The 16,906-nt window shown below is 37.8% G+C and overlaps 1 protein-coding gene across 1 annotated transcript in view; it reads right to left on the bottom strand.

Moving 5' to 3' along the window:
• RXFP1 (relaxin family peptide receptor 1) overlaps nucleotides 1–5,728 on the bottom strand; it is a 47,105-nt gene extending 41,377 nt beyond the window's left edge. Inside the window, exon 1 of the mRNA XM_036383125.1 lies at nucleotides 5,592–5,728. Within this exon, the coding sequence (XP_036239018.1) occupies nucleotides 5,592–5,640 (49 nt within the window). The 5' untranslated portion in view covers nucleotides 5,641–5,728. The remainder of the gene's footprint in view (nucleotides 1–5,591) is intronic.
• Nucleotides 5,729–16,906: the final 11,178 nt, after the last annotated feature.

Genomic DNA, 16,906 nt, shown 5'->3' with positions numbered 1-16,906 from the left:
CAGGATCAGAGTCACTGCTGCTGGGCTCTTCCTCCCACTGCCAGCTCACCCTCACACCAGGACATGAATTCAGCCTGGATCTCCCCATCAGGCCACAGCTGGTGGCTCCTTAGACTCGTCCAAACCCTTGTTTTCCCATCAGTCTCTCTTCCTGGTGTATTTGTCTTGCCCTGTCACACCATCAGCTGCATGCTGGATCCCTCATGAGCATTGGGGGAGACAAAGGAGGCAGTGAGCACAAGACTCTGCAATACTTTGCTTATCCACAGCTACTTTATGTGCCACATCCTTATATTTCATACATTTCTGATAACACCTCCATATATTACTAAAGGCATTTTATCTATGCTTTGATTAGTTTTCTAGTGTATTACTGGCATCATGCTCTTTAATCTACAGTTTAACCACTTCGAAGCTATCATATTAAATTCCTGATTAGTTCCTTGTACTGCTACAATAGACTTCCCATTTTTAAGTCTTCAGAGATTACTTAGATTACAGTTTAGAATATGATATTACTGCTCAGATGGGGAGCTGAGACATTAACATATGCATGGCAAAGGTTTCTGCTAATTTGAGGTTTTTACTTTCTGAATCAGTCAGTTTCACAGAGTACTTAGAGCACAGCTTTTACAGATGTCAGTGGCAGCCATGCAATGAATGCTGCCACATCAGAATAATCAAACCAAAAACCCCAGAAAATCTGCTATATAATTATTATCCAATTGTAAGGCTTTTAGAGCAAAAAACAGGAAAAGTTTTCCACAGCGGAGTTCAGTTGCTTTCATGAAATGGCCTTCATTTTGTAATCCCCAGCCTCATCCACATTTTATCTTAATCTTCTCCAGTAAATGAAGGAGGGATCACACAGGCAGCATAATTTACCATAATTTTTGATTCATCCTTTTAATGCACGACACAAAGCATGTGTTTTTGTGCAGTTATAACATGAAGAAAATTCAGTATGGGAACACAGCACAAATTAAGATTGTGTCTCTTGCCTAAATTCCTAAGCACTGAGTTTACAAAATTAATAACTTTCTCTGAAATATGTAACATTTACTATTAGAAGAGGAAATCAGTTTCCCTCCAGCATTTTATAATAGGACAGCACGCTGCATCACTAGTTCAGATCCTTTAGCTCTCCAGACCTTTGTTTTTTGAGAGGGTAGAGTGATTACCAGCCTCTGAGCAGAAGTGCTACTCAGGAGGAGACATTTTGAAAGAAGTCAGTAAGTCACAGGACAATCTTGGGCTTCATTCTGACTTTGTAATACAGAGCTCACCCTACCAAGCACAGCTTCTTTTTCTGCTCAGGCTCAACCCAGCTGCTTCACTCCCATCCTTTTTTGTCTGCTTCCCATTATCTCATCCCCTTCTTTCCATACAGAATCCTAGTTCTGATCTCACCATCCTCTGACTTCATTCTTCAGATGCTCACTCCCTTCTCTCAGAACTCCCTGTCCTTCTTCTTTAATTAACTTTCTGTTCCCTGATGGCTCCCTCTCTCACATCCCTTTCCTCAGTCTCTATTCTCCTGGATTAATAGTCCTCCTGATTTCCATTTTCCCTTTCTAAGCAGCACCAGCCTTTCCCCTCAATTCTCTGTTCCATTGTCCCATCTACCTGTCCCTTTTGTCCCTGCTTTCGTTGTCCTTTTCCAGTCCTTACCAATACATTGTCACCTCCTCTGTCTTACAGACACACAATTATGAGTTCCTGATCCTCTCAGCTTCCTGTGCCTCTCAGCCTTGCACCAGCCATTTCAAAGTCTGATTTGATGGCTTCAAAGTCATGGCACTCAAGAGAAAACTCATGCTGAGATGGCTGGTGACAGATCCTCTGAGTGTCACACTGGTCTCTAGCAGCAAGTAACATCTATTAGAAAGGGTTATTTTTACTTTTCTGCAACCAGGCTTGAGCAGCCTCATCAGCTCTAGTGGGATGGCTCATCAGAGGATTGTCTCTCAGCACAGTGATATTGTACAGGGATACTACAAAAGTACAGTTTAAGAAAATGCTTTGCTCAATACAAGATTATCCAAATTCATCTCTGTAGGCAAAATAATGATTCCTCATATTCCTCAGAAAAAAATGCAGTAAAGTTTTGCTTGTCTTCTTGCTCAAGGTCCACAGACTGCACATAAAATTTCAGAGCAAATGGTTCAAGTCTGGTAGAGTTGCTCTCACTCAAGAGAGCAACTCAAGTTTTAAAAGCTCAAGTTTTCAACTTGGGTAGCTCCTGGGGCTGCTAACAAAGAGGTGAAAACATTCTTGCCCAAGCGGCAGCTGCAGGATCTCACTTTCAAAGCTTCATTTTACCATTGTGTAGATTTTTCACTACCCTCTAACTGATACTAGAATAAATTTTCCTCAGGAAATGTAGCTTGAATCCCCAGTTTTCTGTAAATGTACTATTATGCACATGTAGATTCACAAGATGCACACTGTTCTTCTAACTACAGGAAAGCCAGACAGATTAATGCCCAAGTTAAATGAAAGAAATAACCAAATATTATTATTACAAAATGATTATTTCAGCTTGTGCAAAGGCTGAAGTAATTTCACTTTCCTATTTACAAATCTGGAAGGATTCTTAAAATATGTTACAAACTATGTAAACAGGAGCACAATCATAAACTTGCAATTTTCTGAAGGATTCAGGAATGTCTCTTTCCCACATTTGACAGAAAGCATTTGGTATAAAAGATCTTGGCCTTGAAAACAGCTGTCACCTGCATGAAGTACCAGAACAAGTAATGAGATTCAGATAGTTTAAAGAAAGTTTTCCTTGGCATTTTAAAGTGAGGGTAAAGGATGGAAAAAATATGAGGAAAGAACAGAAGGAGGAGGCTAAAGGAGCTGGAGGTACAAACAGAAATAGGATTGGAAGCATCAGGTAGAGGCACAGAGCATAAAGGGTTAAAATTGAAAGAGTTGTAATTGTTTTTCACAAGGAGCCTGCCAAATCCCTTTTGGAACTCACTTTCAATACGAATGCTCCTCTGTTTTGCTTAATGATTGATAAATGAATTGTTTGAGATCCTGTCACTTAGCCAAGGTCCAGGAGGATAAAATAGCCTTTGTCCCCAGAAAGAAAACCAAAGGCACTCTAGGGGCACAAACGTGCACTCCAGAGGTTGCAGCAGTTACAGCTGAGTATTTTGCTAAGATGTAGCAGCAGCCAGAGCAATGCCAGCCACACACCTGAAGTGACCTGCTAGCTTTGCAAGGGGGGTGACCCACCCAGGCAGAAGTTCATCCTGGCTACACATCCAGAGCCACCAGTTCCATAGCTGGAGTCTGAATTTACTTATCTCCATGTTATAACCACTGCTGTTGTGTGGACGAAAAACATGATAGAGATGCTGCTTTGTTTTCATAGAAAGCTCTGCCTGGGACAGTGTATTCCACTTGGGAAGATACTCAGGTGGTTGCCAGTACGTACAAAGCTTGATAGCTTGAATTAATTTGATTATTTAGATTTTGGAGGGAAAGGTTTTTCACACATAAAATGAAAAATTTAATGAAGAATCTCAAGGAAGAGAGTAAAAACAGTGATTGAACTTCAGCTGTTGAATGGAAAACTAAAGGGACACAGCTTGAATGGATCCAGGTAAATCAAACTAATAGCTTTTGTACAATACATACTCCTTATTTTACTTTTAAGAGAATTAGAAGGATACGTGACTTTGTAGAAATTAAAAAAAAATATACCAGCACCAAACATAAAAATCTCCATGACAAAATGCAGCTGAACTTGCAGCCATCCACAGAAAAAGAAAAAAAAAATCCAATTTCTAAGGACAGCTATCCTTACTCCAGGAATGTTTAATACCAGCTGGCCTAAAGGCTTGAGCAGAGCTGATGTCTATTGAGCAGATGAAATCAGTCAGCTTGTAGGTGTGGTTATAATTTGTATTGTTGGCTAAAACTCTGAAAGGCAGTGAAGCTGTAACTGTGCCCAGTGAGGAGATGTGACAGTAACAGGAGCTAATTTTGGTGCAAAACAGAGCACTAACAGGTGCCAGAGATTCTGGGCATAGATGTGCTTAAATCTATGAATTCAATCCTCACTTTAACAAACCTAGATGAGCCATGTGGTTTTATTGTAATACACTATATATGATGTATAAACCTAAAAAGGTAATGGTCATCATAATTAGTAGGTTTGTAGTAATTTACAGTCCTCCCTTGCTATCCTATCTTGCAGTATGCTTTAATATATTCCAATATGTTTAATAAACTCCATAGCAGAGATGAATTTAACAGCAGAAATTATAGCAACAATTGGCACATATTTTATGTTTTAATGTTTTGGCATAGAAAACAGTAATGTGAAAGGCTAAATTTGTTGAAAACACTTAGCCTTTATTCTGCATAACTGGAAGTACTACTTTAAATATTGAATTATAGCTCACAGAAAATGCAGGTGCATATGAAACCAGACCTTGCTCACAGGTTTGATACTATGTCACTATTGTTGCTTTCTTAATTCCAAATTCCAAATATCACTGGTTTTTTCATGAATGCAGCTTGCAATTATGTATTCCTGTAAACCATAGAGGAATTGCTTAGAGTTTTTCCACTGATTTAACGGAGTTTTGCAACTAGAAAAATAGCTGTGTATGGAGCTCTATTTCCCAAACTCCTAGTGGGGGCAATACCCCTTACAAATCTTATCTTAAGCACCATCCTATGAACACATGAACTCAAAGTTATTTCATTTAAAAACAGGAAGGAGAACAAGCTGTTGCACAATACAAAAGAAGATTACAGAATTGGACCTTTTGCTCCTATTATTTTAACAAAACTGTTCATATTATAAAGAGTAGCTATTTTCATCTATGCAATTAATGAAACACTATTGTAGTATTGGCGTTGCGCAATAAAAATTACAACTAAAGAAAATGATAATCATTAGGAACTTTCAGCATATAGATCAGCACCAGCAGCTTCAAAGGGACAGCTTTACCAAGTCATAAGAAGCACTTCCAAACAGAGTACTCAAATGAAATGAAGAAAACACAGTTAAAGTAAGCAGTGTGTCTTGTGTAACTCTCATCACACTGAAGTGATTTGCATCTGAAGGAAAACTAAAATTGAATTCAGTCTCCCTCTTGCATGTTATACTGCCTATCATGCTAAAAATTCCCATTACCTGAACACATTCTGCTCTCTGAGAATTACCTATTCTAGTAGCACTTGCACAGTATCACTTCAAACTACTGAACTGAGTCTAAAATGCGGATTTCGTGGCATCTGAGTAAAGTCCGTTCTGCAGGTACCTTCAATAAATATTTACAGCAAGTATTTATGCAATCTTTAAGCTCTCTCTCATTCTAAAATTTCAGCTCACAACTATTAATAGTAACACTCAAGGCATTAAGTGCAAAAAACATCTGATCCTGACATGTAGCTAGTAACCTTGAGAGACTGCATTACACTTAGATTCTATTGAAAAATAATTGACATGAAGAAATGTAAAATAACATGAGATACCACGGTTTTTAAAAGAAATCCGCTCCTGAAGTTTATCAGCTCTCTGCTTTGCAATGTTCAAAACAAGAAAGGAAGCCAGGGGCACTTACCCTTGGTGCCAATAAGCAAGAGCATGTAGAAGCAGCAGTTGGGTGTCATATCTGTCCTTCAGGGATTCAATGGATAAAGTCAGTGAATGCTGTCCTTCGAAGTGCACACCAGGCAGAGAGCTGCACGCACAGCCTGCCTCTGAGAGCCCTCAGCAGTGTGTCAGGAGAGTTCCTTTCTCTCCCTGCCTTCCTCCCTACTCGTCTTTGCTCTCCCTCTCTCCCCCTCTCTGGCACACAGGCACATGAGAGTTTCCAGGATCACACTCAGCGCTGCCTTGCAGGCTGGGATGTGCTCTGTGGCAAAGGCTGGGCTGTGTGCATGGACACGGCTCTGCCCCAAGCAAAGCTGCTGCTGCTGCTGCTGCACAAAACACAGCCAGGTCCCAAGAGCTGTCATCAATAGCCCAATCATTCTTCCTTCTCTTTTTTTTTTCTCTTCCTAAAATTTCAATCCTGCAAGAGGTCTGAGAAACACAGTTTTATTTAGTCTAATCTGTTTGAAACCAAATGTTTTCTGTAGTTTAGATAAAAACTGGAGGTTTTTCAACTAAGGGGAAGTGAAATTTATAAATACAGTCCCTTTGTAGCAATTCAGACACTCACTGAAATATAGAAAAATGCACAATGTAATTTATTTCCAGTATCAGCGTGTCAGTACTTTTACACACTAACCACTCTTCAAGACTAATGCTAAGGAAAGCAATCTGAAAGAACAAAGAGGAGTGTTCAAAAATGTATTCTTTATGAGGAAAAGTTTTTTCACAGATTTTTGTCTTACTTGAACACTTTGAGACATTCCTATCTGGCCCTTGATTTTACTGTCACCAGTAGATCCTGGTATTCCCCATTACATAAACAATCACAAGTTAAAATCTGTTTTATGATGTGAAGGCTAAACATTTAGCAGCACAGCAACACATGCTTCAAAACAAGTTGGGCAGTTGAAATGAACTTAAGAGAGAAGCTAAATTTTATGTGGACTCAAAGAATTTCAGACTTTTAAGTTTTTTTTCTTTTTTTTTCAAAAAAACCAGCTGGTCAGGATACCAATGAGTCAGAAAGCACTGGTAACCTGTGAGCAGTTATGTCAGGTACTGAAGGAAAAGAGCTTCTCTGACTAGGGAAACAGGTGCATACAAGAACACATCCACAAAATGGTGAATTTAGAAAAATAGAAAGACCTTTATCACAGTCAAAATCTAAGTCCACATTGTTGCTATGGCAAAGTTGTCTACAAAATAGGCATTATGAACTGCCAGCCTCCTGATTTCTGGTATAAAAGAATACAGAACAGAGAGGGGTTTACAAAAAGGTGGTTGTCTATGGAAACCTCAAGAAATACTTTGACATCTACTGTAACAAACAGCACCAGTAATAGGCAATGTACAGGCAAATATGGATCAAAAGGATTAGACATAAAATATTTCTTTTATAAGGTGGGGACTAGCTTTTAAGCGTATCAGTTAAGATCACACATGCTTCAAACAACTGCTTAAGAGTTAATCTAACTCCTACATACTCTAGGGCTAATGTCTCAGCTGAAAACTCTTCTAAGGTGATGCAACAGAAGAAGAAACTGAACCAAGAAAGTAATAAAAAGTGAAATACTCTTTCAATGGAAAGCAAAATAAAAGCTTTACCTCTTCAGTGCAGGGTGAGAGAGAACTTACATTATAAAGAAAGAATTTTCTTTCTTGTATAGATTCCTCTGTAGCTTTCTGCTCCTGATCTAGTCATAATTACTTGAGAAGTGTAAGAACCATACACGTGTTTGGAACAGATCCTTTCACCCGATAACGTAATAAATCAAGCAAACTGCTTCTTTAAAAAGCAGTCTGACCCACTACAAAAGTTGAAGGTATTCTACCTCAGAGTAAACAGAAAAAACCCCCAAATGTGGTACATACCACTCACATATTTTCTGAAGCTCAGCCCCAGTGGGAGTTGTCACTTTTCAGCCTTCCTCTTTTTTAAGGACCTTTAGCGAGGATACTCATTAAAGTTAATTTTGCTGCAAATAAACACTTGCTCTATTGAAAATCCACTGAGATCTTCCCTCTTCTAAACTTCTTACACATTCATAAGATCACAAACAGAAGCAGCAGCAGTTTCCGGCCCATTGTCAGTATAATTGTATTTAAATCAAGAAGCTAGAGTTACAAACACATGCATTGCTGAACTGTGGAATGCAAAGCAGGAAAAGGAGGAGAGACTAGATTTTGAAAAGTAGTTTTGGCCTACCTTAGTTGAATGCATTTTTGCTTCTTATTAGAAGAAACGTGGCTGTGTATTAGAAAGTCAGTAAGTGTTTCCCTCCTGACTAAAATGTAAAACGTTATGGCATGTTGGCATTTAAGAGCTCTTTTCAAGAAAACAATAGGTTTGATAGACTAATTCCTTACACAGCAAAGAAATAAATCATCAGAATTGCATATTTTCAAACAGCTTTGAGAAGACATTGGACTTCATTGGGATAGTCAGTATTTGCTTTTATTTCTACTTACAGGAGTTCTAAAATTGAAATTCAGTCTAAAGAGTATCTAAACTGAAGGAACTTAATTGTCATATCTGTGGGGGCAAACCCCCCCCCCCCAAACATTCAAAAAACATTGTGACACCAAACCACAAATTATCAGAATACATTAATGTTTCACTAAATCCAAATAATTGCCATTTGCCACCCAGAAGAGCACCTCATGTGTCTATGACAAAGTGCTCATAATCAAATTTTGAACTAAGAATTAATTAACTGCAATTATTAGACACTTTCAAATAAGTTGCTAGTGAAGTTCCAGCACCTTGTAGTCTTTTTTCTATAGTTCCGCTTAGGTGCTAGGTAGAAGGAACTTCACAAAAGTAAAGAAATCATAGCGGCATGCATCATCATTGTAATTTTCATTATTTAAAATAAAAATATATTAAGCTGTAAATCTGCTACAAAGGAAATAAATTAGAATTCCTTTTCAGCTTGAAGAAAAAAGGTTTACTTATCCGCAGGCTGCAGCTTCTCCTTTGAAGGTTAACAAACACTGTACACCAAACTGGCTCAATGCTACAACTGATAAGCTTCAGGCAGATGCAGTAGAGGTAGGAGAAAAGTTGTATCTCTAAGTTTTAGCCTAAATGAGGCAAATGGATTCAGCCAAAGTCTGCCTGATGCCATGCTTCTCCAAGTAGCGAGTAGTATGGATCTCACTGTATGGATATACTTCTGCTCTTTCCTAATGCTGGTATTTTCCTTGGTTTAGTTAGGAGTGCTTTCAAAGATGTTTTATGTCATGCATCAAATTGAAGCCCCACAAGACAATTGCTATGCCAATGGTGCATTTATTACTAAGAGTTGCTCATAAGGCAAAGCAAATTTTCAGCTGAAAATGCTCATTAACTTGTCAGCTGTTTTGCTGTGTTTCTAGTGAAAAACAGAACAGTGCAGGATGAAGCACTGAAAGTAAAACTGGGCCCATGTTGCCACCTGCATCATGAAGATTATGTATTACAGCAGTTCATACTTAAAAATGACAGCCCCAGAAATGACCCTCTTGTTTTCTCAGCCATTTGATGACCAAAATCTAAGGTTTGTATTATAGTTATGTGAATAACTAATGGACAGATAAGGCTCCAGAACACAGCATTTAAAATCTAAATCCTTCATTATGTCCATCAATCCCACAGTCCAAAAGACTTAGCTGTGAAAATGAACATAATTGGCTTAATTATATTTAATTTACACTGCATTCAAAGCTCTGTCAGTGTACTTTGCAGACAGTACAACTGAGAATAAGACATTCGTATTTTACAGGGCAACTCTTACCTTCAGAGGATTTATTCCTCATTTAACACCCACATTCAGGTTCCCTGAGTTCAGAGCAAAGCAAACTAAAGGACCTCTTAAGAGAAGCACAAGAATGTCTAAGCTCAGAAAGATAGAAAAGACCTCATTTACAGCAGCTCTTTCCAAACATTAAGCTGCACTACAGTACCTTTATCTACCTCTCTATCTCATACCCTTGTGCCTCAAGCAGTGCTGTAAAAATGGACTACTTTTTTGGAAAAGATACTCTTCCCATTTCACAATTACAGAGATTTAATAGGGTCTATCTCTCGAAACCTGAAGAGCCTGGGACACCTGACCTAATGGGCCAGGCTAACTGTGCAGGCACCTCTGCTGCAGGACCTTCTGACTTCTCACTTCCTTCTCCAGACCCTTTTTATCAGCACAGCTGCAGCTAAGCTGGGATTACTGACACTTGCATTGGAGAAAGGGGAGAGATATTCCTCTCTTGGAAAAACTGAGCTAGATATTCTCACCTGGAAGGCTTTTTCTTCAGTGGAAATGTATATCCACCAAAAGCCTTAAAACAGAAATCAGTTCTGCCAAGTTATTCTAAGCTAAAGATATTGTACAAAATTTGCCTCTAGTGGCAGCTCCCAGCTGCAGGGTGATCATAACTCCCTTGCTAGGTCTCAGGCTGCAGCTACAAGGGCAACACAGACAATGGGTTTCAGTTTTCCACAAGAAACAGGCAGACAGAAGAGGAGACCTTACTGGATGACCATTTTTCCCTTACTTGTCTTTTCTTTGTGGATAGGACAGTATATTGCCTGAAGACAATGGTGTACAAGCAGCAGTAATTTAGCTCTGAGCTCACTGAAACACTTTCCTCTCTCCTACAAAAGTACCCTCAGCCACTGGGTGCTTTGGTGACCCTGCCCAGCTGTCCTTCTACAGCTGCTGTGGAAGAAGGCCACAGTCAGAGCAAACTTGCTTATTTCCTCCCTCATTCCCCAGTTTTCTCCAGCTGTTTCTTTCAACTGGGTGTTTTGACTAAATTAAATAAAACCTCACCAGCGTGCCTGACTCAAAGCTGCCACTGAAATATTGAAAGTACACTTCTAAAAACAACCAAACATATAAACTTTGCTAATGATATCTCTTCCTAACCAACCAGTCTTTTGACTGATTAAAGATTGTAACAGTATTTTTATGACTGTATGATTACAGCTATGATGTTAATGGCTTTGGTAAATCATTATACCATTTGGGAACATTATAGTAACTGCCTATGACTGAAAGATGCAAGATTAACTGTATTTTGATTTTTCAATATGGCTCTTTCCATGTTGCCTCTGTCCTTCATATTTGGGGCAGTGCAATTTTTGTTTTATAGCACTTAAGATTCTAGAAGAAAAGGCAGACCTCCCAAGTATGAATAGCTGAATATCCAAAGTGAAAAGTTCATAAAATGTTCACTAGGAATTTATTTATACATTTGAACATGAGATGGTACCAGACATAAACATTGACAATTAAGTCCCACTTTGATAAAATGTACTCTAAAGAGATATAGTATATAAAGTTTTGAGAACTGAAGGTCTTTCAGTAACTCAGCTATGAAACCTTTGTGTTAAAGAATTATCAAAGTCAACTTTGAAGTCAGAGAGAAATTGATGTGTGGTAGCAGAATGGCAGTACATTTGGGCTATCTCCCAGATTAAGAAATTATCCTCAGAGGACACCAGGACCCTTCTGAACTGTTTACACTTTGCTTACTCATCAATGCCTTTACATGTGAATCCACAATGCCCCTTTAAGGAAATTGCTGAATTTAGGAAATATTTAACCTAAAATCAAGAAAAGGAACAACTAGACATGTGGGACAAACATATGTTGAAGTGAACACTCCCCTCCCCACCAAAAAAAAGGTGAACACCCTGCTCCCCCCACTCCAAAAAAAAAAAACCCAAACCCAAAAAGAGCCCAATAACATCTCCCAAAATGCAAAAGAAGTGAGGAGAAAGAGGATGAAAGTTACAGTATGAGGAAGCAGGGCTTATTCGAGGGCAAATATGTAATATAAGAAGACACTAACAAAAGTTGGAGTCACTGAAATGAAGAATGAATTTGGGACATTAAATGTAAGACTATCCATACCCACTGCACTGTTGTGAAGAAAATAAATTCTCTAACATGAACCCGTATTTTGGGAAGTAGGTATGGTTTCCAATCCAGTGCCTTTATATAATGCCTTAATTTACAATTCTAGTTTTGTATTTCCAAAACAGCCTGAAAAAAAAACAAAAACCAAAACCCCCCAAACAAACAAACAAACAAACCAACCAACAGAGACAGCAGAAGGAGCTGTGAAATTCAGAAATCCCACGGTCATTGCTAGGTAATTGCAAGTGATCAGTATCATAACATTCTCCTAATGCTGGTAAACATTTAGGACCTAAATTCACTGGGGCTTTGAGTTCATTGTTTGGGGTACTATTTAGATTGTTCTTTTACACAGATACACATTGGATGCAATCAGAAAATAAGTATAACATTTATCTGTATCTAATATTGCACCTTTTGAGAAGTATGAAAGGAAAATTCCTTGAAAGAGCTAGCAAAGATGTCTGGTTTGGCTGATACCCTGCCATGAAGGAGCTTAAATTAGCAGAAGATTTTTTATTTAGGTGAGCTTTGTTACGTTCCCTTCAAATAAATTGTGCATGAAAAAAAAAATCAATATTTCTGTGACCAGCTTGAACTAGAATGAGAATTGATTTCAATATTAAGCATACAGTTCTAAAGCCCTGGGATATTACAAGTAGAGAAAACCTTTTCAACATAACCATGCAGAATGTATGGTTAAACCATAGGAAGCTACGACCTATGGTCCAGGTTTGTTTTTTTTTTTCTGATTTTGTTTCCTTATTTTGTTTTGAAACATAGCAGAAGTTTACAGGTTTGCAAGACTAAGTAACAGTTTTACAATTCAAGTAAAAATATTTGATGCTTTTGCCAAGTGTCTGGCTGACTAACGCTATAAAAATAATATTTTTCCCGTTGATGGTATTTATTTCCAATATTCTTGAATTTTCGAATATCTTTGAGAATATAAAGTAGAATCTAATGAAGAGTAAGATAACATCAAAGAATGCATGTAGCCTAGCTTTGTATTTTATCCCAGGATGATTTCTATGTTAATTATAGGAAATATTTTTGTGATAGGGATAATAAAAATTCTAGACAAGTGCTTGAGCATCTAGAATTTTAGTGGCACACTGTGTTTTGTGCTCCCTTTCTGGCTGAGTCTGGGATTATTTTTTGTTCAGAAAAGCAGATTCGTTAAAAGAAACAGCTCATTCTGCTACCCTTGCTCCCTTGTGTACTCCTGTCAGACATGAGAGCATTGAATGAAATTTTTCTCACCTGGCTCAAAAGCCTTAAATGCTGGGCTCTGCCATGAAAGGAGGCAACACAATCAGTACTGCTTGGTGCTGACACATGCTCATATTAGAGGAAACAGCAGGGGCCATCATTATGTTCTGTATGGAGTTTTTTTGTCCTACAGGTGTGCTCTGAAATTGTCTTCAGAGGGCTCAGGCAGATGAATACCTAGTTTCTGCATTCTGTTGAAGTAAAGTGAAATAAAACTTGCAGATAATGAACTGTATCTCCAGTGGCCTGAAAGCAGCAATTTAGCAATGAATTTTACTTGTATAAATGCTCTGGGATTTCAAAAAGCTGATACAGTTTTTAGCCTTTATTGCTTGCTTAAAAGATGTGGTCTATATCTAAAGGTCTTGATCTCAGACAACTTAATGTATGTGTTTTGATTATCTACATTTCTAGCCATCAGCTTTAATCATCAGGTCTCTGAGGAAAACCAGATATAATAAATAATATTTATTATTTATAATAAATTAATAATTAATAAGTATGAGTTTTCTGATTTTGTAATTGCCCAAAATGTTAAAACAAATAAATAGGAACTGATGGGTAGAATTCTGAGAAGCAACAATTATTACATTTCTCATGCTTTATGCAGGCATCATTCAAATGCCTAGTAGTGTTGTCTTCCTCTAGGTCTCTATTTCTATATAAATTTATAAAGCCTTTGAATTTTCTACTATAAAAGATGAATCAATAACTGTGTGCTGAATTAGTTTTAGTTTAAATAGTTGCATTCCAATGATAGAGCATATAATCCAAAAGCCCAGAGCAGGAGGAGTTCTTTCTGCACAGAGCCCATCCACACTGAGTGCAGCAGGAGGTATGCTGGTGTCCTTACAGAACAAGGTGGGAAATTTGTACTTTTTTAAACAAACATTTGCAACCTGCGATCTGAACCCATGGTGGGAATCCATGCAACATCTACCTGGTATTAAAATCAGAGAGCCAGATTTTAATACTGCTGCAATCAACAGCAGTCACGCTCTGAGCTATCTGCTGGTTCTCGTTCTGTGGAATCCCTTTCAGTGACAAGTGTTACAGGTCAAATCCTTCACCATCAAGCAAGATAAAAGTCTGGGTAATTTTTACTAAAAGTAAGCCAGCCACAAGATTTTCTTCAGGTGTTTTCTTCATGGCTGGATGATAGAAGCTATGGAAAATCAAGGTGAGGCAGGCAATTTTCCAACAATTTTTGAAATACTTCTTTTGTTTTGCTTTAAATCAGTTTGGTGTTTCTTTTGGCGTAAGATTTCCATTTTGGTCATATGGTTTTAGCTGTGTGCTACTGCATGCATTTTAAAAAAGTTGCATCTTGGCTGCAATGATGCACAAATTTTTCCTTTGGGGAAAGCTTTCCTCTCCTGTTAATGTTCTCATGAGAGGAAATAAAATACCACAAAATCCTTTGACAAGCTGCCACCTTTAGGCAGTCATTATTCCCTGCATGCTTATTGCACGTACGTGATTTTTATTTCTTTTTTATAGCATCTGCATGTGGTTTAACAAACCCTCAAATGGTCTGAAACTTGTGACATGTTTGGACAAAATACAGCTGTGGGAAAGTTTTGGCTTGAAAAGTTGGTGCAGTACAAAAAATAAAAATAGCAGGCTTCAAAAAGCAGACCTCATAAATCAGAGGTTTCATAGGTGAAGTCTTCTGGGATGCTGATCTAAAAAAAGCTCCTGAGGAAATCTGGCAGTTCCCTAGCAATGCAGTATTTAGAACTAAAGTGTAAACACTACTATTCTGGGGGGAAGAAAGACAGAGTAGTGAAAAAATCAGATGGGTTCAACCAGTAATTTTTAATTCTCTAGTGCAGGAAAGAGCCATACTGGACATTCAAATGAAATCAGATTCTTGGAAATGATCTATACTTACAAAGGTATAGATCAGGCATGTTGGCCAAAATCAAATCACCAAAGGACAAAACCAAGGTGCAAACCAAGGTGTCCCTTAGCAAGGGACATCAAGAGGAACAAGAAATTGCAGGACACATAATTTAAAAGAAAGGACAAAATTGGGCTTTAAATGTCCTGTGAAGGCTCTGTAGTGTAATAGCATTTAAGAGTTTTTAATGCTCTTTATATGGATGTTTTCTCTCAAAACTTTAGGATGATCAGCTGGCCAACATAAGAGCAACAAACAGAGGCAAGCAGGTAAATAACATTTTGGGATACATGTAAACAAGTCCAACATCTTTCTACTGCTTTGGACCAATGAGCTTCACTCTAGAGTGCCTCAAACCTCTGGCTAAGTCAATTACAGAGTTTAATGATTATCTTTACACACAGTCAGGTTCATGAATAGTTGACCTACTTTCCTGACAGTTTTCTATAAATTTAAATTAGTGAAAAGGGAAGTTAAAAACTAGGAAAAAATGCTGAGAACATGCTAAAAAATAATACAATATCTTTAGTGAGTTGCTTGCTCTACTTTCTCAAAATAGAGTTCAAAAGGTAATTTGATTATAGGTTATAAGCACTTTCCTGCAGAGTTACTTCTGCTGGGTACTAATGGGATATTTAATATAACATAGAAAGATGTAATATGAAGCAGCAATGAGGAGCTGAAAGCCAGATAAGCACAAACAAGAAATAATTCATGACTTTCTAATAATGGGTATAGTTAGTCAGGGGAATAAATGACCAGAGGAAACACTATATACACTGTGCTTTACCCATTAACAGTTTGGGCTCATTTGGGGGAAATTTCGGTAGAATTTTGTGTGCTATATTCCTTCCCTTTTCCCTTCAGCTATTGTTTGAAGACTTAAACTCAGAAAATTCTTTTCATTTATCCACATGGCCAAAAATGACATAATACACTTTCCATTTGGAAGCATGATGGCACACAGAAACCCTAGGCTACATCTCAGAACAGAGAATATATATTTATTACCTATTGCCTGATCAGAATTTGAATGCTTTACAGTTAAGACATGCATACTTTTTTTGGATAAGAATGAGTTTATAAAAGCCAGAAATGTAATTTTTTATGTAAACATACATAGTTTGTGGCACAGCAAACACTGAAATGCAGAACTGCATCCATTCACAGGTGTTGCATAGATGCCACAGAGAATTTGGGAAAACTCTGCTCCTTTATTTTAAAGACTGAAAACATCATAATACTCCCCCAAAAAATCATGGGCTTTTCCAGTGTGGAATTTAAAAGCCCTTTTCAGCAAAAGTCTAACTCCGTACATGAAACTGCAAGCTAAAGTTTAGCACAGCCCACCTAGCAACTTCGTGGGTATTGCTACTCAATAGTTCAAAAGTTGTAAATTAAAAGTGTGAACAAGAGATCAAGAAAAGATAAGGGCATCTTCAGGTGTGAATGTGCAATATATTTGGACCCAGCAGGCAAGGCTGCTGTAAAAATAGAATAGATTTAATCAAGTCAAAATAGAGCTATTGAAAGTTTACTTTGAAGCAGAGTTTACCATTATAAGAGCTCTGATAATGGCTATTAACCAGACCACCGAGGCGGAAAGAAGTCTTTTTTCCCTTGTATATACTTCAAAGACTTAAATATAAAGGTTTTGCTATGCAGCATGATGAAGGAGTTACTGAACACTAGCAAAGCTTGTGCCTTCATGGGAGTGGTTCCTTCCCTTGGAAACAGTCAACAAACCCTGCTTGTTTCAGCTGTTTATTGCAGCTTTTCCTAAGATAAACCAGCAGCAATCGTCAGATCAGTCAGGTTTTGTTTCTCTTCTTCATCCAAAGTTTTGAGATTGAAACCAAAGGAAGTCCAAGTCAAGCAGTAGTTATTTCATTTTTTTTATGCTCGGGATTTTTTTCACCCTACTTTGACAGGTGCTATTTGCAAAATATTTAATTCCTTCATAAACTGGCAAGGCAATTTTTACTTGAGCACCGCACTAACAACGGTCAGCAGGTTTAAAAAACCTTTATGCAAATAGAGCAACTAATTTGTTTGTCTTTGGTCCTGTAAAGTACCTTTGTAAATGCTTAACTACCTGTAAAGGATAGTGCAGACTTCCATTCCAGTAGTGCTGCACTACTCTTACCCCTGTTTAAAGCCATTTGTATTCCCTTGGGACACAGATTAAGAGCTACATATAGA

The sequence above is a fragment of the Molothrus ater genome, chromosome 4, assembly GCF_012460135.2.
Source record: "Molothrus ater isolate BHLD 08-10-18 breed brown headed cowbird chromosome 4, BPBGC_Mater_1.1, whole genome shotgun sequence".
Lineage (NCBI taxonomy): Eukaryota > Metazoa > Chordata > Aves > Passeriformes > Icteridae > Molothrus > Molothrus ater.
The sequence above is the reverse complement of the archived record's forward strand: the minus strand, read 5'-3'. Positions and strand labels throughout refer to the sequence as shown.